The sequence below is a fragment of the Pelophylax lessonae genome (assembly GCF_965119305.1).
Source record: "Pelophylax lessonae genome assembly, chromosome: 5".
NCBI lineage: Eukaryota > Metazoa > Chordata > Amphibia > Anura > Ranidae > Pelophylax > Pelophylax lessonae.
In genome coordinates, this window is record NC_138772.1 from 421,346,148 (window position 1) to 421,369,127 (window position 22,980).

General features: G+C 41.6%; 1 protein-coding gene across 1 annotated transcript in view; it reads right to left on the reverse strand.

Annotated features, from left to right (window-relative positions):
* Window positions 1-22,980, reverse strand: part of ST18 (ST18 C2H2C-type zinc finger transcription factor) — a 254,081-nt gene that overhangs the window by 151,708 nt on the left and 79,393 nt on the right. Inside the window, exon 2 of the mRNA XM_082258427.1 lies at window positions 9,775-9,829. Within this exon, the coding sequence (XP_082114553.1) occupies window positions 9,775-9,829 (55 nt within the window). The remainder of the gene's footprint in view (window positions 1-9,774; window positions 9,830-22,980) is intronic.

A 22,980-nucleotide genomic window follows, 5' to 3' on the forward strand; every position in this document is an offset into this window, starting at 1 on the left:
GCTTCTCTCACCTCTCTTTTAGCTCCAAGTGTCAGTTTATGCTCCAGCAGGATCATAAACCTGTTACATATATTTAAAAGAGATACATTCAGGAGATGCCATGCACCTCCTTGGACTCAAATCCTAGTGTGCCTACACTTTTTACAAAATGTCCAATTTCCCAGAATTCAGATTTAAGCTGACCATAACTTTAACCTCCCAAGCAGGAGCAGACAGTGCACGTATTATAAACAGTGAGGTGAATGGATCTCTCTGTGCATCTAGTACACTGCAGCCTGATCCACTGCAATTCAAACACAGCTTTGCTTATCTCCTTGCCTTGCTGGTTAAATGTCACTCACTATAACCATCAACATGCAGAACAAGATAAGCAGAGGGCTCTGATAGTACAGTATTAAAAGGCTTTTTTTGTAAAATCAATCAACATAAAACACAAGATTTTCAGCCCAAAACACACAGAGCCATTGCTGCCTTCCTGGATAGCAGCGTGTGATGCCAGCAGGCTTAAACTCCACCCTACATACATTTCATCCTATAGGACATCATCAGGGGTTACACATGCTTACAAGTCATAATACATTGTAAGCCTGAGCCTCCCACTCCCAGCACTCTGTTAACCTGGAATGGATCACTTGTGTCCAAATTCAATCATCAACTGAGATACACCAGTGCACAGCACTGAGGAGGGATAAAGAGCCAGATGCCAAAGGCTCATAATAATTAAAGAATAGACTCTAATACCTTTGTAAAGTATTGCACAAAGTTCAGAGGTCGGGATTAAGCCTTAATTGTGACCCCTGAGCTCTGTACATTACTTAAAGAGGTACTCTAGGCTCCTTCAGAAAAAAAATAAAATTCAGCAGCTACAAATCCTGTAGCTGCTGACTTTTAATATTAGGACACTTACCTGTCCAGGTATCCCACAGTGTCTTCCCCCCAGCCAATTTTTCCATCTGCTCTCAGTCAGGTGCTGCTGTCGCCATTGTTTGTAAGAGAAACCGACAGTGAAGCCTTTGCGGCTTAACAGCTAGATCCCTACTATGCATGCATTAAGCTCTCTGCGCTTTGTGAATGGCCTGGCAGCGGAGGAAGACGAAGAGGGGCCGAGCTGTCAAAACCAGGCACTTCGCCCCCTACCCTTACCCCTGAAAGGTGCCAAGTGTGGCACCGGAGAGGGGAAGAGGCAGATAAGTGGAGCTTCCTCTTTTGTGTGGAGCTCTGCTTTATCCTGACCTCTGAATTCTACTGTTACTTAATTCTGACCCCCTTAACTCTGTGCACTACTTAATCCTGACCCCCTGCATTTGTACATTATTTAATGATGACCTCTAAGCTCTGTGCATTATGTAAAATTTCAATAGAAACATATTGGTTAGAAAATATATATAATATAGAAACCTCACATGGAGTCTAAACCATCACTGTCTATTCAAAATGAAACTTAATGTTTTGGTTGGAACTGGGCTTTAAAAATGTTAAACTCTGTGGTGATTAACAGTTTTAGTGCTTGTGGACGTGCATCACTTGAGAGTATTTTATGTTTGGTGCTGCACTGCATTATTGGAATATATTTATTGTATTAAAGTCTAAGACCCTAGTCTGACATTCTTTAGTAAAATAAGAAAGTAGAGAGTAATTCCAGTAAGCACATACTTAGGAAATAAATATGCAGTGTGATTGTACTGTCTTTTCAGTGTCTGAAGTCCATTATTTTACAGTACTGTGTGAAAATAAATGTACTCTCCACAAGGCTTTAAATATATAGTCAAACATGAAGTTCATTTCAGAAAACTTCTTGCTTCTTTGCGTTGTGGATAATTAACAAGTCAATTCCACTTCCAGCCAATGTTAAAATAGAAGGATGCACTCAACTAATTAACAGAAGCTTCAACACTTCTGCAACTTTCACTTAAAAAAATTAATTTCAAGTCAAATGCATGGACAATGTGGCATTTTTAAATTTTAACTGAAAATGTTTCCTAAAATGAAAACTACTTAAACACCAAGCAAACTTCACTCTTTACCCATTTGTTTTGTTTTTAGTTAACTGTATATGAAATATTGCAAAGTAATATTTCCTATTTAGCTTTTTTTGTGGACAACCCTCTATATTATTGACTGTAGGTATTTTTAGTGAAGGGTACTCTTAATGCTACATACAAAGACATTTTAGTCTATTTTGACTTTAAAATAGCTCAGAGAAGTCCCTTTTCTGTTCCAATATAACTGTTCTCTTGAGCACAAAACACTCTCCATAAAGGCATGGTTCAACCAGTTTGGTATAGAGGAACCCTGACTGAACTCCCACCTAAAATTTTTAGGATACTTTGAACTTTTGGAACATTGGAACATTAGTATCTGACCCACAAATGCTTTTTTGGCTTAAATTTCAAGAAAAGATGGCCAGAATGGGAATCCAGAGACTGCCTGTTGGAAGGGGGGCACTTTCAGGATGCTAACTGGTACGCATGCACCAATTGGCAGGCTATGAATTCCTGCCAGTAACCTACATGGCCACATGTGTTTGCATTGTAGTCACACATGTCCTTTCCCCAAATTGATGCCAAAAGCCCTGTTTAAGGAAAGAAGTTGTGACTGATAATCACTGGATGATCTTCAGCTATCTGGGATCCTTGTTCTTGTGCTCCTTGATTTTGTGCTAGATGATTACCTATTACTGACTCAGCTTGTTCCTGGACTACATGTTGATTGTCTTGACTCCTGACCTCAGCTTGCTGTTAGACCTCACTTCCACTTGATACTCGATGTAAGGCTTGGCCTGGCTCCTGATCTCACTTCTGTATCCTACTGTGCCACTTACCTATGTATAAACTTGGATTGTCTCCAGACCATGTCTCTCATTCTGGTTGCTTACCTGTGCATGACCTTATCTGAGGCGACCTGAGATTGTGGTCTATATCCCACTGTGCTCCCTGCAAAATGACCAAAGATAGAACACAGAGACCCTGCCATCTTCATCTAAGGGAGAAAGATAGCTGCAGCCAGGTTGTCATAAAGAGCTCACCTGCTGGTGGCACTGTAGCTCCCAGATCCATAGGCTGCAGTTCCAGTGTCCACCAGCAGGTGTCTCTCAGTAGTCAGAAGCGAACATCTTATGCAATCAGTCATCACCTGATGCCGGTTGCAGGAAGTATATTTAAACCCTGTGTATGCTTCTTCTCACTGCCTTGGTATTGTCTCCATGTGCGCCTGACCTGCATTCCTGTGTCCCCGTATCCTGATCCTGGACTCTGATCCTGACCCTGCAGCCTGATTCCTTCCTTCCTGTTTGCTTACTCCGTCTCCTGCAACCCTCTCTCTGTTCTGTCTTGCTCCCAGCTCCCTCTGCTTGATCTCCCGTGTATGACCCCGGCTCTGTTACTATTACTATTCATTTATCCTGTTTTGTATATATTTGGTTTGAGCAGTTGTTTGCTGTGTGTCACTATCGTTTGGGTATCTGATTGGATTTACACAGTTATAGTTTTCTGGGGGTGCGTTTACATTTGTGTTATTCACTTATTTTTAAATAAATTATATTCTTTACACCTTAATTATGTCTAATGTTCTCTGTGTCAGTCCACACATTTCTGGTCACACCTGTTGCTGACAGAATACCAAGGCCAGTCCTGACCAGAAGTGGCTGCACAGAGAAGCCATCTTGGCTCTGTTGTTTGTTGCAAGATGCATCTTGAGGAGGTAATTTACTTTTCTTTGCTGGTGACAGAGGAAAAAGACTACTGCTGCCAGATATTAAAGGAGTGGGCCAGGGACCAGCTGTTAGAATGCATTCGTCTTGCTCATTTCCTAGTTGATCAGGGCAGGATGCTGTTTGATGATGTTCAGCCATTGATTCAAGTTTGTGCAGAGTTGGCTTTGTCCAGTATTCCTAAAGAAAGTGATGACTTTTCTCCCCCCTTTAGTATGGCTCAGGTAGAATCACTGGTGTGGTTATTGGAGGATGACTTTTCTTATTTCTTTGAGCACTATGCAGCATGTTCCCAACAGGTGCTAGTAGAGTGTATTAATGCAGTGCAGTCTCTTGTCAGACAGGCAGAGTGTAAACTGAATCTTGTTCAACCGTTACTACTAGCATGGTCAGATATATTGCACTCAGCTTCAGTCAGTTTGCAACAACCCCTTCCTACTGCTAGACACCTGCCTGCTCAAACATCTCTCTCTCCATCACCCACAGTTGCAGCCCAGTATACCCTTCTACCAACCGTATGTCAGTACCCTGTTCCCACTTGCTGCACCTACCCTGCCTTTAACTCCTTGAAGCTTACCTCTTCTCCACTGCCTGCACCAATCCTTCAGAAATCCTCCTTAGTTACTGCTCCCTCTTTTTCAAAATCCCCCAGCTTTTCTTTGCTACCAGCTGCTCCCCCTACTCACAGCCCTGTGTTCACATGCAGAACCTCAGTGGCAAAACCCAAAAAGAAACGAAAGTTTTTCCCAACTTGCAAAATCTTGCCACTATCCAATTGTGCATCCACGCCAGCCGATCTGCTCCAGCCTGCATCCATGCCTACTTCCACGCCAGCCGATCTGCTCCAGCCTGCTTCCACGCCAGCCGATCTGCTTCAGCTTGCTTCCACACTAGCCGATCTGCCTGCATCCACGCCAGCGGATCTGCTCCAGCCTGCATCCACGCCAGCGGATCTGCCTGCTTCCATGCCAGCGGATCTGCCTGCTTCCACGCCAGCGGATCTGCCTGCTTCCACGCCAGCGGATCTGCTCCAGCCTGCTTCCACGCCAGTGATCTGCCTGCTTCCACGCCAGTGGATCTGCCTGCTTCCACGCCAGCGGATCTGCCTGCTTCCACGCCAGCCGATCTGCTCCAGCCTGCTTCCACGCCAGCCGATCTGCTCCAGCCTGCATCCACGCCAGCCGATCTGCCTGCATCCACACCAGCCAATCTGCCTGCATCCACGCCAGCCGATCTGCCTGCTTCCACGCCAGCCGATCTGCTCCAGCTTGCTACCACGCCAGCCGATCTGCTCCAGCTTGCTTCCATGCCAGCCGATCTGCTCCAGCTTGCTACCACGCCAGCCGATCTGCTCCAGCTTGCTTCCACGCCAGCCAATCTGCTCCAGCCTGCTTCCATGCCAGCCGATCTGCTCCAGCCTGAAGTTCTGGTCCCTTTTGCCCAGCCTGACGTTCCGGTCCCTTTTGCCCAGCCTGACGTTCCGGTCCCTTTTGCCCAGCCTGACATTCCGGTCCCTTTTGCCCAGCCTGACGTTTCGGTCCCTGCTGCCCAGCTTAAAGTTCCGGTCCCTGCTGCCCAGCTTGAAGTTCTGGTCCCTGTTGCCCAGCTTGAAGTTCTGGTCCCTGTTGCCCAGCTTGAAGTTCCGGTCCCTGTTGCCCAGCTTGAAGTTCCAGTCCCTGTTGCTCAGCTTGAAGTTCCGGTCCCTGTTGCCCAGCTTGAAGTTCCGGTCCCCGTTGCCCAGCCAAAGGGGCAGGTGCCCAATGCCCAGCCTGTCTCTGGACATCCTGTCCCTAACAACCTGCCTGCCTCTGATGGTCTGCTGCTCGATGACAAGTCTACCCCTAGTGATCTGCTGTCTGACAACCTGCCTTCTTCTGCCTCTGATCTGGTGCCAGATGTCCAGCCTGATGATCCCATGCTTGATGTCCAGCATGCGTCTAAAGATCCTTTTACCATTGACCAGCCTGATCTTACTTCTCTTCTACTTACCACCCAGCCGGGTTCTACTGACTCAATACCAGCTGCTCGGTTGGACTGTCATGCAAAAACAAAGTGTTCACCTGCTAATGGGTTTGAAAGCTCTGAGTCCTCGCATGCTTTATATGGGTTACCTGTTTGGCCTGAGATTCGTTTGTCGGTTGCCTCGGTTGAGTCCCTCTGGCAGAATGTTGTACCTATGGCTCCAAAGCCTGGTGGTCCAGAGATGCCCATGGTAACTAGTAGCTGCATTTGCCTTCATGGCCCTGGTCATGGTAAGCTCCTGGGGAATGGAGGGGTACTATCTGTGCCTCTCCATGATCCGGATGCACTTGCCCCAGCTTCGGGTGCACTAGGGGACCCGGGTCGGGTAACCAGTGCCTCAGAGATACCTAGGTGGCTTTTGAAGTGCAGAGTAAGTCCTGGAAACCAGGCAAGCTACTTGGTTATGGCGAGACACTTCTGTGTCAGAGTTCTGGTATTGTCACATGACCCCAAGGCTAAGTCTGCAGACAACTCGTGGGACCCCAGCAATGGGGTACCTGCTGTGCTGAGGGACATGAAGTATCAAATTCTGTACATGTCAGAGGATCTGGCCAGCAGGACACCCAGCCAGTTGCTTGACCTCAGCGGTGGGATACCCAGTCAGTCACCTGACCCAGGAGGTGGGACACTTTGCCTATTGTTGGATCTTGGCAATGGGGCATCTCGCTTGGAACCCGGCACTTCTTCAGCCTACAAGGAACTTTTGCTCTGGATTTGTGCAGCAAATGACTGTCTTTTATGGACTGGTTTAGCTAGGGTTTTTTAGAGCGTCCTGAGGCCACTCCTTAGAGGGGGGGTACTGTCAGGAAAGAGCTCACCTGCTGGTGGCACTGTAGCTCCCAGATCCATAGGCTGCAGTTCCAGTGTCCACCAGCGGGTGTCTCTCAGTAGTCAGAAGCGAACATCTTATGCAATCAGTCATCACCTGATGCTGGTTGCAGGAAGTATATTTAAACCCTGTGTATGCTTCTTCTCACTGCCTTGGTATTGTCTCCATGTGCGCCTGACCTGCATTCCTGTGTCCCTGTATCCTGATCCTGGACTCTGATCCTGACCCTGCAGCCTGATTCCTTCCTTCCTGTTTGCTTACTCCGTCTCCTGCAACCCTCTCTCTGTTCTGTCTTGCTCCCAGCTCCCTCTGCTTGATCTCCCGTGTATGACCCCGGCTCTGTTACTATTACTATTCATTTATCCTGTTTTGTATATATTTGGTTTGAGCAGTTGTTTGCTGTGTGTCACTATTGTTTGGGTATCTGATTGGATTTACACAGTTATAGTTTGCTGGAGGTGCGTTTACATTTGTGTTATTCACTTATTTTTAAATAAATTATATTCTTACACCTTAATTATGTCTAATGTTCTCTGTGTCAGTCCACACATTTCTGGTCACACCTGTTGCTGACACAGGTGAAGTGTGATCCACATCCCACCTATCTAGGAAGTATTGGTCTACTTCTCATCTGCTTCCATCCTGCCTGTAGGATCAGCCATCTGAGGACATTCATTAAATGTCAGAATGGAGAGCGGCCTTGCATCAAACTTTACAACGTTAGTTTCAATATGTCTTTATTGAGGTAGCAAGTTTGATAAACACGTCACATACAAACAGATGTTCTAGGGTTACATCAAATCAACAGATCTAAAGATCAGGTTAAGTGGACATAGGTAAGAAAGGATAGATATACACGATGTGCTAGGACCATTTAGTTGCTTCAGGACGGGAGGGTAGGGGAAGAAGTGGGGGTGGGGGGGGGAGGTACAGGGGGGGAGGTAAAGAGGAAGGACAGGAGAGCATTAGCAAAACAAAAATAATGTCCAAACGTTACATTTTTACATACACTCTTTGGGGCATTACTGCCAATCGTGGAGCTTTTTTATTTTTAAGGGGACCACACCATCCTTTCACAGTCTGTTATTTGTGTATTATAGATACTTTTGCTTGAAGGTTGAGCACTTCAGTGTGGAGTTTTGAGGCCCCCACTGCCAGCAGACTGTGTGCAGATTTTTCCACTGGCCAGTGATTAGTTAGATCTAGTAGATGAACACGATCTCAGTACTTAGCTGTATCCTTCTCATTACATATTGGAGATTTGTATTGCATTGACTGCTGTTTATTGTCACCTGCAGTGTCATTCCCCATACTCACAGCTCCTAAAAAATTGCCTTTTGTACTGTCAAACTTGTTTAACCAATATTTTTCTGCAGGGCTTATTTCTGCTTTTTTAAAGACTTATTTTAGCTATATTGGTGGGTCAGTGTATTTTTAGGTCCAGTTACTAGCAGGGTCATCCCTGGAAATGGTGGGAAATGGTGGGAGAATCAAACATCTCCAGCAGCTGCTTTTTGGGGGTCATTAATACACTGAGCTGAGTGAATATCCACTTGGTAGAGTAAACATAAGCTTTGCTCAGTAAGTATTCACTTTATTGTGTGGACAATCACTAAACTACCAAATTAACCATACTGAGGTATGCAACTATGGTGATTTTGGGTCTGATTTACTAAAACATCAAACAACCAAAAAGATGAAGGGAAAAAGCTAAGTTTCTTTGGGATTACATGCCTGAATTCAATACAGGCTTACTTCATCACATTTTACACTTTAATACATGGGCCCAACTGTATGTCATCTCTTTCCACACCACTTCATACTTCAGTAAATCCAGTCTGCGCCCTCTTTCACAGCAAATTACCACCATATGAGATGGTCCTAATTAGGTCTGAAAAGAGAGTCTGGAGTCACACAATAGGGCCAATTTAAAACTGTGAGCAGATACTGCTATTTACTCTTTGCTAAACATTGCAGTATTACTTCAAACTGTGATCTGATATTTTCATTTCACTCAAAAATGCAGGCAACTGTATTTAACCTGTGCTGTCACATGGTGTTATATCTACTGCAGAAAAAAGTTCATAATTGGAGAAGAGACTGGTCACATGATTTTGACAGGTAATTGACTGGCTATCCCTGTCCTGAGATTTTGTTTCTCTCCATTTATTTGAAAAGCATTTGCTTAATTACTCTACTGTGTGATTAAGAACTTAAGCCCCGGAAGATTTTACCCCCTTCCCTTTTTCCCACAAACAGAGCTTTCTTTTGGTGGTATTTGATCACCTGTGCGATTTTTTGATCATGCGCTATAAACAAAAAAAGAGCGTAAATTTTGCAAAAATAACAATATTTTTCACATTTTTTTTATATGAAATTCCCCCCAAAAAATGTAAAAATCTAAATTTTTTAACATTTTTGGCCAATTTGTTTTATGCTACATATGTTTGGTAAAAAAAATCGCAAAAAGCGTATTTCGATTGGTTTGCACAAAAGTTATCGCATTTACTAACGCGGTACTGCGACATTGGGGCGGACAGATCGGACCCTTGACTGACATTTTTGACACTTTTGGGGTTACCAGTGACATTACTGCAGTAATCAGTGCTATACATATGCACTGTTACTGTAAAAATACACTGGTAGTGAAGGGGTTAACTTTATTTGAGAGGGAGGGGCTGTGTGTGTCCCTAGGGGCGTGATTCTAACTGTGATTGGCTGTGGCTTGAAGAGTAGGAACAATGATAAACGGTCCTACAAAGTAGAACCGTATGATCACTGTTTCTACACAGGGGAGAATGACAGGCGGCTTGTTTACACTAGCCGCCTGCCTTTCTCCCGCTGTCACTTACGATCGTGAGTGAGCGGCGGACATCGGGTCCGCCGCTCATACGCGCGGGGGGGTCCGTGACCGCGCGGGAGCGCGGCTCCGGCAGCTCGCGCTCGCTCCCCAGAGCCTCACAGGCTAGTGACGTCACTTTGCCTGTGAGGGGCTGACGGCCGCAGTATATGTACTTGCGGCGGTCGGCAAGTGGTTAAATATATATATATATATATATATATATATATATATATATATAAATTCTATGGAAGCATAAAAATATACACATACAATCTAGTTTTATCAAATATTTCATTTTTCTGACTTTTACAGGGCATTATTATATATTTAGAATAAAAAGATATTTTACTTTATATGACCAATGCAACATACCTTTAATTTCTTTTGAGAGTATGCATAGATGTGTGTCTTCTCTATCTACAGCCATCTAAAAAGAATAAATACATTATCTATTGAATTAACATGGTATATCATTCCAAATTCAAAGTTCAGACCACCCAAAAGTGATTTTTTTTTGTTTTTATTAAATACTTAGCCTAAAAAAGCATGTATTACATTTTTGGGGAATCTATTGGTTAGGTTGGCTGGTTAGGTCTCTTAGTTCTGTTGGTAAGGTCTCTGTAGACCTGCAGAATGGCCAATACAAAGGTTTCAAACTCACCTTATTGTGCTTTTTGTTTATTTTTAATTTTATTTAATGGAGCATGCAAGATGGAATGTTTTAAGGTGATTGGAAACATCCAAAACTTCTAGAAAGACAAGAACAGATTCAGGAACTATGACACCAAATGTTGTTCTTGGGCTAAGCAAGACAGCTAAGCAAACCCTGGTCTGACTCAGTTCACCGGTTCCAACTAAAATATCACTTTAGGGTGGCAAACCCTTTAAAAAATAATACCAATGTAGCAAAGAACATTATCATGCCTACTTATGTTAAATATTATCAAAGTTTGTCAAATATTGTAATTGTTTTGTATAAGATAATAATATATTCAGTATGCTTTGGTTGAGCTGGGGGAGTTGAGTTGAGTCCAGTATCCTAGATTTTCACTATGCACTATTATAGCTGCTAGTTACCATACACCCCTGCCCCTAGCATTATAATCCTTATCTAATAACTACCCTCAAACTCATTGGATCTATGCTTGTAGAAAACACCCTGTTTCCTATATCACTCGGCAGAATGATGTCTCTAGTAATAATGGCTCTTATAAACTCTCATTATAACAGATGAGATAGGCTACAATTTTGATTTACCGATCAGCACTACTCAAATTAATTTTTAGTCTTCTGCCTCCAATTGACCAAAAATGGAGAACTGTAGGTGGTAGGTGTAGGATTCTAGCAATCAGGAGTAGCATAAATGTAGTGAGAGAAGTAATTATAAAAATAAATAATTAGGAAAAATTAAGCATGTAACTATATAGAAGTATATCAATGGCCAGGCATGTTACTTTTTTTATATAACATACTCTATGTACTACTTTGCAATTATTGTGATTTTTGTGGTATATAATAAAATATGCTTTGTTTCAGATATTATGAAAAAGTGTAATTACACGCAATGGAAACATTTTTAACACATTTCATATAAAAGCTATAAAATAATTCAAATTATTATTATATTTTGTAATCTTGTGGTAATAAAATGAGAAAAGTGTTACTTTAAAAGCCAGCAAACACAGGATCTACAAGCACACATTGCATGTTTTTTAAGATGGTCTTTTGTTTTCATTTAATGCTTTGTGCTAGTAAGTTGTGAGCACACTAAAGATGAACAACTGAGTGTCCTCTTTGTGGAAGCAATTGTAATGTGAAACATTATCTATTCTGTGCTGCTGAGTTGTGATTGAAGGCACTGACCTGCCATAGACTTATAATAGGGGAGCAGGTGTGGCAATGATGGACTTTAATTTCCTTTAATAAACCTTTTATGTGCCACACTTTTACTGCCATTCGACGCTCTCCAAGGTCCTACACATAATAGGTTCATTACTTTTGATTACTATAGTCTATTGAGATAAACAACTCTAGAATGCTGTATATATTATGCACAGATATACTATTTATCTATTGTGTTTTTTATGGCAGGCAACTCCACAGACAAAATTAAAAGCAGTCTGTGCTTCAATTCAGGAAAGAATTACTACTCGATCAAACCTAAGTAAATGCCAAGAAATGATTTTATTGAAATATCTGCTTGTTTCATTGTTCTTCTATACACCTTTTATGGACATACAATACCCTTAATTGTTTTGTATTTCTTGAAGTTTATTCATTGATACACTTATTTTTGCAAACGACCTGCAGTTATGGACACATTTAAAAGAATGGCCATAAAGCATCTGAAATGCCATGTAACACTGTTTAATCATGATTTCTTTTTCAAAGAATTTACAACTCACTGCTCTTTTTCAATCCTTTTAATAAAGCTTCGTATTCATTCATCAAGCTTTTATTTAGCTTCCAAGAAACCACTGATCAAATTAATTGTAAATTTGTACATGTAGGTTTATAATTTTTTTTTTTCCATGCTAAATTATTTATTCTTCCATGGTGTTCTGTATGATCAAAACATTTACCTTTAGATTATATAGACCCCAATCCCACCCCCACAAGCTTACACTCTAAAGTCTCTGCACTGCGGAATCAGTTTGAATGAAAGTCAATTACCTTCCAGTATGTTCCTGGACTAAAGGAGGAAACCTCCACAGGCATTAGGAGAACATAAAACTCCATACAGATATTGACCTGCTAAAGAGTGGGCCTTCCAAAACTTGAGAAGATATATATTATTCGTTAATTTTTTGAAAGTGATGCGCCTTTTTTATCAAAATAGTAGATTTAGGGAAATTCTGCAATATTGGTTTTTAGTGCACAGGAACCTGGTACAGAAAAGGTGGGTATACAAATAAGGTTAAAGAACTTGTGTCACTTTGTTCAGTTTACTCTATGGAGTTTAGTGTTGACGCCGAAGGAGCTGCTTTCTGTTCTGTACCTCAACTCCAAGAACTCCAACAACAACCTCTGCCCCTCTGACACACCTGGTTGAATGAACGTTACTGTAAGTATGGATACCTTTAACTTGGCTGTGAATTAGTACTAGGAAATAGACACCATACCAATTAGTGGTACATTAACTCAATGTATTGGTATGGGTTGGAATGAATAAAGATTTGGGCATAAATGAGCAAACAGTAAGTAGATGCAGACACAGTCACCTAGACAATATTATCACTATCCAAAATTACCTTAGAATAGAGTCCTGTACCACTGGATTAGAATTAACTCATAAACCAGTAAAGTCAGGAATAAACAGTGCATATTATAACTGCAGTGTGGATAGGAATACTACAACTGGTCTAGAATTCACTGTAAGAGAATGGATAAAGTCTGGTGCAATGCCCTCTGAGAGGTATCTCTTAAACTAAGTAATAGGCAAGGCTCTCTGTGTAACAGCTGTAAAGGGGCATTCTTTAGTCCTCACTCTTCAGCAGGCTAGTGTTAGAGCCCAGTGGTACTGTTGGTGCACATGAGAATAGTCCCATTCTAACCTACAGGCAGCAATAAGACTACAACGTGGCTGTGAAGTCAATTCCTAAAGTTCTCTGCCTTTCTAGTAGCAAACAGGCCATGTCCACAAGGTCTTCTCACCAGACCAAGTGACACAGCAGTAGTGGTTCCTCTGGCTAGATGTCCACTTTGGGTTGCCTGAGGTAACTCCAGTCCTCAGCATAGCACGGGCTGTATCCTGGTTTTAGTCCCTGAACATTTAGATCACAGCTCTGTACTCTCTAGTTTCTCTGCACAGCAATTGCTTTCTGGTGGCTCAGTCTTTCTTTCTCTGTTCTCTGGCTCAGGCTACTCTAGCCCCAATAAATTTGCCTGGGAAAATATTGTGTTCCCATCCTCTGTATCCAAGGCTCCCTGGTGTAATTTGCAGCCTTCTTCCCTTACACTGTATATTGATCCTTCGGGACTACATGTCCCATGATCCATATTGCCGCTGCTGTGTCCTTCCATCTTCTCACCACTGCTGCTAAGAAGGGGTGAAGGAGAAAAAGCAAACACAAAGAACCCACGCTCTACAGGCACCTGGAGGTGACAGTGGGCATTGGGGGGGATCCCACAACAGGCTATGTACTGTGCAGTGGCGGGGGTAGTGAACGTGGAGAATAGGTGCAGACACACGCATATCCACCTCCTCCAGCACCCAGCCAAGCACTGGGCTACAGGAGGATTAGGGCCCATCCACACTGTTGTGGAGTGTTATGCCGCAAATAAAGTGTGTTACTTGAAGGCAGTCTTTTCTTTTTAATGTGCTGCCTAACCCGCCGGGACACCAAAATGGTGCATGTACCATTTCTGGCAGTGCATCCATCTACAAGATGCGTTAGGGTGCCATTCAGAATGAATGTAACCACACTGTACCAATAAATATAACTTTCAATAGTGTGAATAGACCTTTAGCATTTTAGTTAAGGTTACAAGGTAGTTAAACATAAGGATTAGGGTTGGGTTTATGAGAAGTGTTAGTGCAAAAATCAGCAATATAGATATAGTAAGCTTTAGGGTTACAGTGAGGGTTTTTTAGGGAGAGTTGGTGTTAATGTTAGTGCTAGGGTTACAGAGACAGTCACCTTCGGGGTTTTAAGGATGGTTGGTGCTATAGTTGTGGTTATAGGGAGGGTTAGTTTAAAGGTTAGTGTCATGGACAGGGTAAGTGTTTTTAGAGAGGGTTAGTATTATGGTTGGGGTTATAAGGAGGGTACATTTTAATGTTGGAGTTATAGGTAGAGATAGAGTTAAGGTAAGTGTCATAGAGAGGTTTAGTGCTAGGATTATAGAGAGTTCTGGGGCTAGAGGGTGGGCTAGTGTTATAGGTTTTAGAGAGGGTTTGTGTAAATGTTAGTGTTACAGGGAACGTCAATGTCACGGTTGCGATTATAGGGTGGGTTAGTGTAAAAGTATGTGTGATAGACAGGGTGGGTGTTAGGGATACAGAGAGGGTAAGTAAAATAGTTGGGGTTAAAGGAAAGCTTAATGCTATGGTAGGGGTTAAAGCAGTGGTTCTCAACTCTGGTCCTCAGGACCCACCAACAGGCCAGGTTTGCACGATAACTGAAACACATCACAGGTGATATCATTTGCTGCTTGGTGATTGCAGTATTCTAGAAAGCCAATCTTACATCTGATCCACTACATTATATAACACTAGGGTTTAAACAGCATAGACTTTGTAATTTATTTTAACACATATTTCCTGGATAGCATATTAGTTCATAGACAGATTTTACATTTGCCTGGGCCTCATCAAATGTTCAGTTACTAAGGATTTGCTCATTTAATGGACAATTTCAATATTTCCTAATAGAAAAGAGCTGCTAATATTTAATAATAATAATAATAATATTCTTAACTAGTAAGTGAAGAATATTTCATACTGTTCACATGCCAGAAGGCTCATGTAATATTTAATACAAGTAATACTCATAATTAATGCCCCAGCTATTATTTAAACACCATAGAGAGCGAGAGTAAGACATATCCTACCATGTATTCCTCATAAACAGTTCAGTAACTCTTTGAAGTTCTTTTGAAAAAACAGTGCTACATGTTTATCATGACATTATTTGAATAACCATATGAAACTGATTTTAGCAAATGATTTCTAGGTAGTAGGAAAACAAATAGGTTCCATCTGTTGAGGAAATTAGACCTTAACTTCAAAGGGTTTCTGACAAGACATTTTAACCAGATTCTTAATATTTTAACTGTATTTCAATGTATAGACAACAGTGAATGGATAGGCCATAGGCAGCTTATGTGGACATTGTCTCCAAAGCCATATACGCTGCACAGCTTCCAAGCAACTTTGCACAACTGGCAGAGCCGAATGTAAAACAAAACCATATGTTTATGTTCTTTTGCCAAACGACTTCAGCAAATAATTCTATTATTCCCCCAGGTAACAAACACGTGCCAAGTATTTCTATTAGAGTGTATCACGAAGGCATTGCAGGGCAGAGAAACAAACATGTCAATGGGGAGCCACAGATAAGCAAAGAGTTCAGAGACAGTAGCACCAAAATATACATACAGTGTGTTGTGAAGAAACAATATATCATTTTGTTGAAACCATAATTTATTCTAGGACCTTGGGCTGAAAGTCAGTCACTTCTTTCCTATTTTACAGTACATATTGTACACTTACATACAGTATACTGGTGATTTAGTACACACATAATGCAATCCCAACAGCTAAAATTTGTAAAAACTAGGACTAAATGTCCATCATTGGAAATTTAGGGCACACAAATTGTAGCACCCCAGGCACCATCCCTCTGCCAATATCAACTCTTTTGTATATAACATTTACCTGCTATAATTAAAATGGTGGGAAAGGCATGTTAAAGCAGAACTCTAGATACAAATTACAAGATTAAAAATAGCCTGTTAAAACATAAAATAACAAAACCAATTTTTGGTGCAATATTCACCTTAAAGCCAGGATTTCCCCCACACTATTGTTTCTACCCCTAGACGTCCTCAGTTTGATGATCCGCTTCGTATCATACGTCTTTGAAAACGCCCGGAAGAGGAGGGCGAAATGCGTCGACGCAATTTCCGGTCTACGCCTTGGCGATACGTCACTTCCGGTGCGGTGGAACGCACGCCGTAACCACGGAGCGTCCAAGCGGCACCAAACACTAGGAAGGACGAGATCTTTGTATTACATGCCTTACTAACAGCTACGAAATGTGAGTTTGTATTTAGCATTTGCACAATAAACACTTTTTAATCGGATTTACACTATGTGAGCATCCTTTTCTCCAATATATGTATCGGGGTATTCACATCTTTGGAGATACACCTGGCTTGGAGGAGTTTGGCAGTCGGTTCCTTACTTGGACATAAGCTCTGTCGACCTTTATAGCTATATAGCATAGGGGTCATCGGTGTCCGGTAAGTGAATACCTAAAGGGGGAGGACCGGCACTTGCTCACTGCAGCGAAAAGATTGCATGATTGTGCACTTTCTTCCTGGCACTCCAGCACTTTCGTGGGACCCATTTTTGGTACTGTTTACATCTAATCATCTATTGAGATCTCAATGAACTATTTTATCTGGACTGGCACCTTATTTTATTATTGTTTATATCTATATGCTTTCTACACTTCAGCCTTTTTGCACATATTTGCAATACTGCACGGTGCACTTTAAGAGTTTTATATTGTAGAATATTATATATAATTTTTTATGTGTATGTTTCACATTCAATACTGTTTTGCGCTGTGTATATATATTTTCTTGCACTTGAGAATTTTGGGTTCACCATAATTTATGAACAGCTGCATTTCGGTTTTTATCATTGACATCATGCTATTTTAGTTCATCACTGATCTTTGCGCTGTATTTGCACTGCATTTTAGGATCATTACAATGCGTGTAGATTTTAGTGTGACTGTCATTATGTATGTATTAGAAAATGAGTGATTATGTTTGATATACATCTATTAAGCTACTATACTCAGTAATATATGAGTATATTTTTCTTAGTAGGATAAGTTCAACTTTGGGAAAATGTTCCACCCAATTTTAGGGTGAAACATGTAACATGTTCCCAATGCTGCAGCCACTCCCCCCCCCCTCCATGTGGCAGCAGTACAGGGAGAAGTTCCCCGCAGTAGCTGCATGGCCGTACAGGGCTCCGCCCACGCGACTGCGTCATTCAGACACAGCTCCATGCACTACAAGCCCCAACATCCTTTGCAGCTGTTGGCTTGTGGTTCTTAATAAACTACCACTGTGGAGTTCATTGAGTCTTCCTGTCAGGGAGTATCGGCTTACCCGTAGAGAGACCGACGTAGGAGACCTGCATGGCATCAGTGATCTACTGATCGCTGGTGCAATGCTTTCCAGGCTCCTGCAACTTAAAATAATAAATACACATTGTTTTACAGGTAATTTTTTTTTTTAATTATTATTATTTATTTTTTTTGGTATGTTTCATAAAACATGCTTACAGTAGACATTTGAGAAACCTGTTATTTATATTTTAACAATTTAGAATTTTTTGGGGGTAGTTATACACATGTGGTCACTATGGTCACTCCCCAGCTGTAAAATAGTTTCTGTCTATCCAGCCAGCCAGTACTTTGCTCCAATGCCCCCCTACAGTCTGACTGATTAAACAAAAGGCTGAGACTCACATTCTCTGTGGGTGTAATTATTTCTCTGGGGAGTCTCAACTCAGCCTCCTGACATGTGTCTGACCTCTGTCTGGCCTTTTGTGTGTTTTTTAATCACCCCCCCCCCCACACACACACTCACACAAACACAGCTTCTCCGTATAGGAGACTCCAAATATAGTATGAAGCTGTGTTACTTACACCTGTTATGCCCCTTTTTGCTGTTAAAAAATACTCTCAATACCTGTTTGATATGCAATCTTAGCTGATGGGAATTTGATAAAAAAAAAGGGATTGGACACAGCAGCACTTGAAATATATATTTTCTAAAACATTTTTTTTACATATTGATTTGACTGAAAGTTTGACACTTGGTTGCAGATTTTCTAAAGGCATCAAATATTTATACAAACATAAAGAACAAGTATACCGTTCTTAGCTTGCTTTGTGCCTTCTTAGGAGATGCATTTTTGGAGGTTGGGTAGCAATACTAAGCCTAGAACTGAAATATTTTTTTCCAAGTCATTATGTACTGTTGAGCGCCCAGAATGAGGGCCATGTACCATGCTTACCAACTTTATTGAATTATCTTTCCTTTCATAAAAGCTAATGTATACTAGCTTCCTGATTAGGGTAACTTTCTCTCGAGTAACCCTTAATAAGACTTTATTTTATGTTAGTATCCCCAAGCTGTGCATTTATTAAAAATCCCTTATATTTCAGGCAACTTCAGTTATTTCATATATGCCCCATTTTCAAAGATTAAAAGCTTCAGATTATTAATCAGAATTTAATTTTTACTGAAAGAAATTACCTTTGAAACTGTCCAGGGAGTGTTTTCATGCTTGTTGGTCGCACTGTCACCCATTTTGCCTTGTTTTGCTATACAGGCACCAAGTAGGTACATAAGAACATATAGTATAAAGGCATACAGATTCCAAGAAGTGTGGATGAGCTAGCGTTCCTTCAGAGGTGGCTCTGAAAGTAGGCCGATCAAGGGGTCGTCTAAGGCCTCACGCTCACAGGGGCCTCGCTGCCGCCAAATTTACCTAAGAAATTACCCAAGTTTTGGGGTTGGAGGCATAGGAGTGGTTAAGAACTTGTTAAAACCGGGCTGTTTTGGTTACTGTGGGGGGAAAAAACAGGTAGGCAGTTCCAAAAGTGTATCCTAAATGCCCAAACATGAGTGTGATGTTGATAACCTTATGCCAGAGGTACTTGAAAGTCAGGGGAAAAAGCCTCAGTGTCAGTGTCAGACCTAATAGATATGGTGACCAGGAAAGATTTTGGAGTCACATAAATGGGGAGTTATCAGTTTTTCAAACACATGGAAAAATGTAAAGGTGATAAAAAGGGTATCCCAAGAATCAGAAATTACCCTGATTTAACTCCATGTTTCAGTATACCGTGACTTATTGTACTGCATAAAGAAAGCATGGGAGAAAGTTGTGGCACACCTAATGGTTCCCCAGAATCACACAAGCAAGCTATTGGAACTGGCCTATTCTAATGTGTTAGGTGGTCATTTAGGGGTTGATCGAATGAAAGAATAAGTTGAGCAGCACATTTTCTGGCTTAGTATATACCAGGGGTGGGGAACCTACGGTTCGGGGGCCGTATGCGGCTCGCAAAGTCATCTGGTCAGGCCCCCTGTGCAGCTAAGTCTGTGTATCTCAGCTGATCTGTCAGAATGGAGCCGATGCTTCCTGTATAGTTCCTGCTCCGTTATGACAGTTTGAGTGAGTCACAGGCGGAGTGATATCAAATGCACTCCACCTGTGACCAATACAGGAAACATCACCTCTTCCTCCAGCATGGCGCTGCTACACTTCTGCTAGCCAGCATTTCCCGCCAGCAGCACACACAGCAGTACCAGCCAGAGCCAGCAGTACCAGCCAGAACCAGCAGTAGTCACAGCAGTATCAGCCAGAACCAGCAGTAGTCGCAGCAGTACCAGCCAGAACCAGCAGTACCCACAGCAGAACCAGCAGTAAAAGCCAGAGCCAGCAGTACCAGCCAGAGCCAGCAGTACCCACAACAGTATCAGCCAGTAGTACCTACAGCACAGTACCAGCTAGCAGTACCCACAGCAATACCAGCCAGTAGTACCACCCTGAGCCAGCAGTACCAACCTGAGCCAGAAGTACCCGCCTGAGCCAGCAGTACCAGCCAGCAGTACCCACAGCACAGTACCAGCCATCAGTACCAGCAGCACCCACAGCAGTACCTACAGCACAGTACCAGCCTGAGCCAGCAGTACCAGCCTGAGCCAGCAGTACCTACAGCAGTACCAGCCAGCAGTACCCACAGCAGTACCAGCCTGAGCCAGCAGTACCAGCCAGCAGTACCCACAGCAGTACCAGTCCCCACAGCACAAGCCAACAGTACCAGCCTGAGCCAGCAGTACCCACAGCATTACCAACCAGCTGTACTCACCAGCAGTACCAGCCAGCTATACCCACCAACAGTACCAACCAGCAGTACCCGCCAGCATTTATTTTCAAAACTTACCACCACAAAATATTCGACTGCCCTCCAGACTGAACGACGCAAACCTGGAAAACCAGTTGTGATTAGCAACATCATCAATACCAGCTAACATCACAAACCTCACCAAATAGAAGCAGTTGCAGCCATCACATTACAGGTGAGTTAATTAAATGTTTGACCAAATATAACAGGCTAATTTTTAAGGTGATAATTTTGTACGGCCCCCGAATGATTTTATAAATACCCAAATGGCCCTTGGCAGAAAAAAGGTTCCCCACCCCTGGTATATACAGTATTAACCCATTGAGGAGCATTGTAAATCTTGTGCTTAGTGTCAAATAAAATATGGATTTGGCTCGGTCATTTCACTGCCAACATCTGTAAAATCACATATTGGTAGTCCTTGACTATGTCAACAAGTATCCAGAAGCAAATCTCAGAAACATGTTGGAAGGATGGCATTTCCTGTTACCAGTAAGGGAAGTGCCACAGTCATCCATAGGGTTCTTCAAGTTTGAACTTTTGTACAATAGATGTCCCCAGACAACCTCTTAATATAAATACCTTTGGGCAAGAGGTAACACCTCAAAAAAGTATAATTAAGCATATTGCTGACATGCAGGATAGGATAGCAACACTCATACCCATAGTTTTGGAACATATGAAGCAATATCAAGAAGCTCCGAGCAGAGTTTATATCCTCTCCACTAAAATCAAAACCTTTAGAGAATTAGTTTCTGCCAAAGTGGCAGGGCCCCTACGAGATCAGAAAGAAAATCAGTGATGTCAATTACCAGTTATACTAGCCCAGAAAGAGAAAGCCCCTCAAAATGTACCATGTTAACCTAATAAAACTCAGGAACGGGAAGTTCTCTCAGTAGAAACTGACCCCAAAGTGTCACCCGAAAAAGGTTTACCAGATTTTAGTACATTGGAGACTCTGTCTGATACTTTTTTTATGTGAGCTGACTGAGGCTCTCTCTGATTTTCTCTGCTGAGAGAGCTTGCTGATGGGTGAAATAGCTGACAGAATGCTAAAAACAGTACATGGGCTAACTGTTTATTTTTTGGTAACCCGATGGAGAGCATTTCTTAGTTAAGAACTGACATAAGATTAGTTAGTGACTTGGACGAGCAGCTGTTTTGTTTGTTTTATGCTATGGACCTGCTGTACAAAACCCTCTTGCAATGAACTGTATTTATTTACTACCTTGCTGGATAAAAGTTCAGGACTAGCCTGTTTGGATTCTTCCCGGGGTGTCCCATTCTTGTGCATGGTTACCGCTGCCACTATCAGTTTTCCCTATTACTTTGCGTGTCTGTATGTGTGTGCTTTAATGTCAATATTCCCATCACACACTTTCCTGTTTTTTTAGAAATGGTTAAGCATAGCAGGTGCTGCAGCAACATCCAGCTGGAGACTGGAAACTTTAGAGAGACATATTTGTACATGTATCTTCAATGTACATATTATATTTGACACATGCCTGATGAAGCGGTCCTGTACAGTCCCAAAATGTTGCACTCTACCACTGTGATATAATCATTTTGAATAAAACTTTTGGATGTTATTTGAAGATCCATAGTGTGCTGGCAAGTAAGTACATTGATATGTGTGTGTGTTCTGGTGATTGTCAGCTTTTGCAGCCAGTGCTGTTGAGGGGTAGGCCTGGCACTGGCACACACTAGCTGGCCCTTCAACCATGAGGGTATTAGTCTGTATGCCTATTGTGTTTGGCTATATATTTTCAGAATAACGACAAATTTTGAATAGAAAGAAAAGAACTCTTCCGGTGTCAATACTTTTACACAGTATCAGTCATGTAGGTATTGCACCAAATGCAAGCTATTACCATTTATTTCAAACCTATTAAAAAAAAATTGTATATTTGTAAATTGTATGAATACTTTTAACTTGTGTTTTGCATGTTTAAGAATGTAATAACGAGAAATTAAAGTGATCTTGCATAAATAATATGTTCTCATAAAACAAATGCCTTAACAAACATTATTAAATAAGGTCAATGGTGTTTTCTCCTTTCACATTATTTAATCTGTATCTGACTAGATAACTTGATTGGAATAATTACTTGTTTTATGTAATCCTGATATTACTGCTAAATTGAAACTCGGTTTCCTCCTGCGTATAAATGTTTGATCTGTGTTGTTTATATGAAATTTAGAAAATGTTTAAAAAAATATGTTGATTTAAAAAAAGGAGCATTTTGTTAAAAATGTAAAGATTTGGTGTATTTGAAAAAAATCGTAGATGAAACATTTCCAATTTATGGAGCCGACACTAGGATTGTTTTCAGTAGGTCGATGTACATTATATAGTGAACTAGTAAAAGGAGACATTTACCCCATTTCTTGCTCACATGTGGAGTGAGTACTTATGGTTCCAATAGAGGACTGCCTACTGCCCTGTTATGTAGTATATCTTAGGAAGCAGCATACCACTTTATTAGTTAAATAATTTATAAGTATGCAGAGCTGTGTGTTTGCATAAACTCTAAATCAGGGGTCTTCAAACTATGGCCCTCCAGTTGTTCAGTAACTACAATTCCCATCATGCTTAGTCATGTCTGTAAATGTCAGAGTTTTACAAAGCCTCATGGGACGTGTAGTTCTGCAACAGCTGGAGGGCCATAGTTTGAAGATCCCTGCTCTAAATCATAACGTAACTCAATTTATACTAAGTACAAAGAAAACAACAAAAACAACACATATAGTGCTCCCAATCTCAAAGTGACAGCGTAATCTTCAATGCTGAAAAATCATGCAATTCAAGTGCATAAATGAATAATAATAATAATAATAGGTGCAGTCCATATCATTTCTTAAGTGGTGAATCCCACCATCAAAACACCATCCACTTCCAAATGCTGTTTACTCC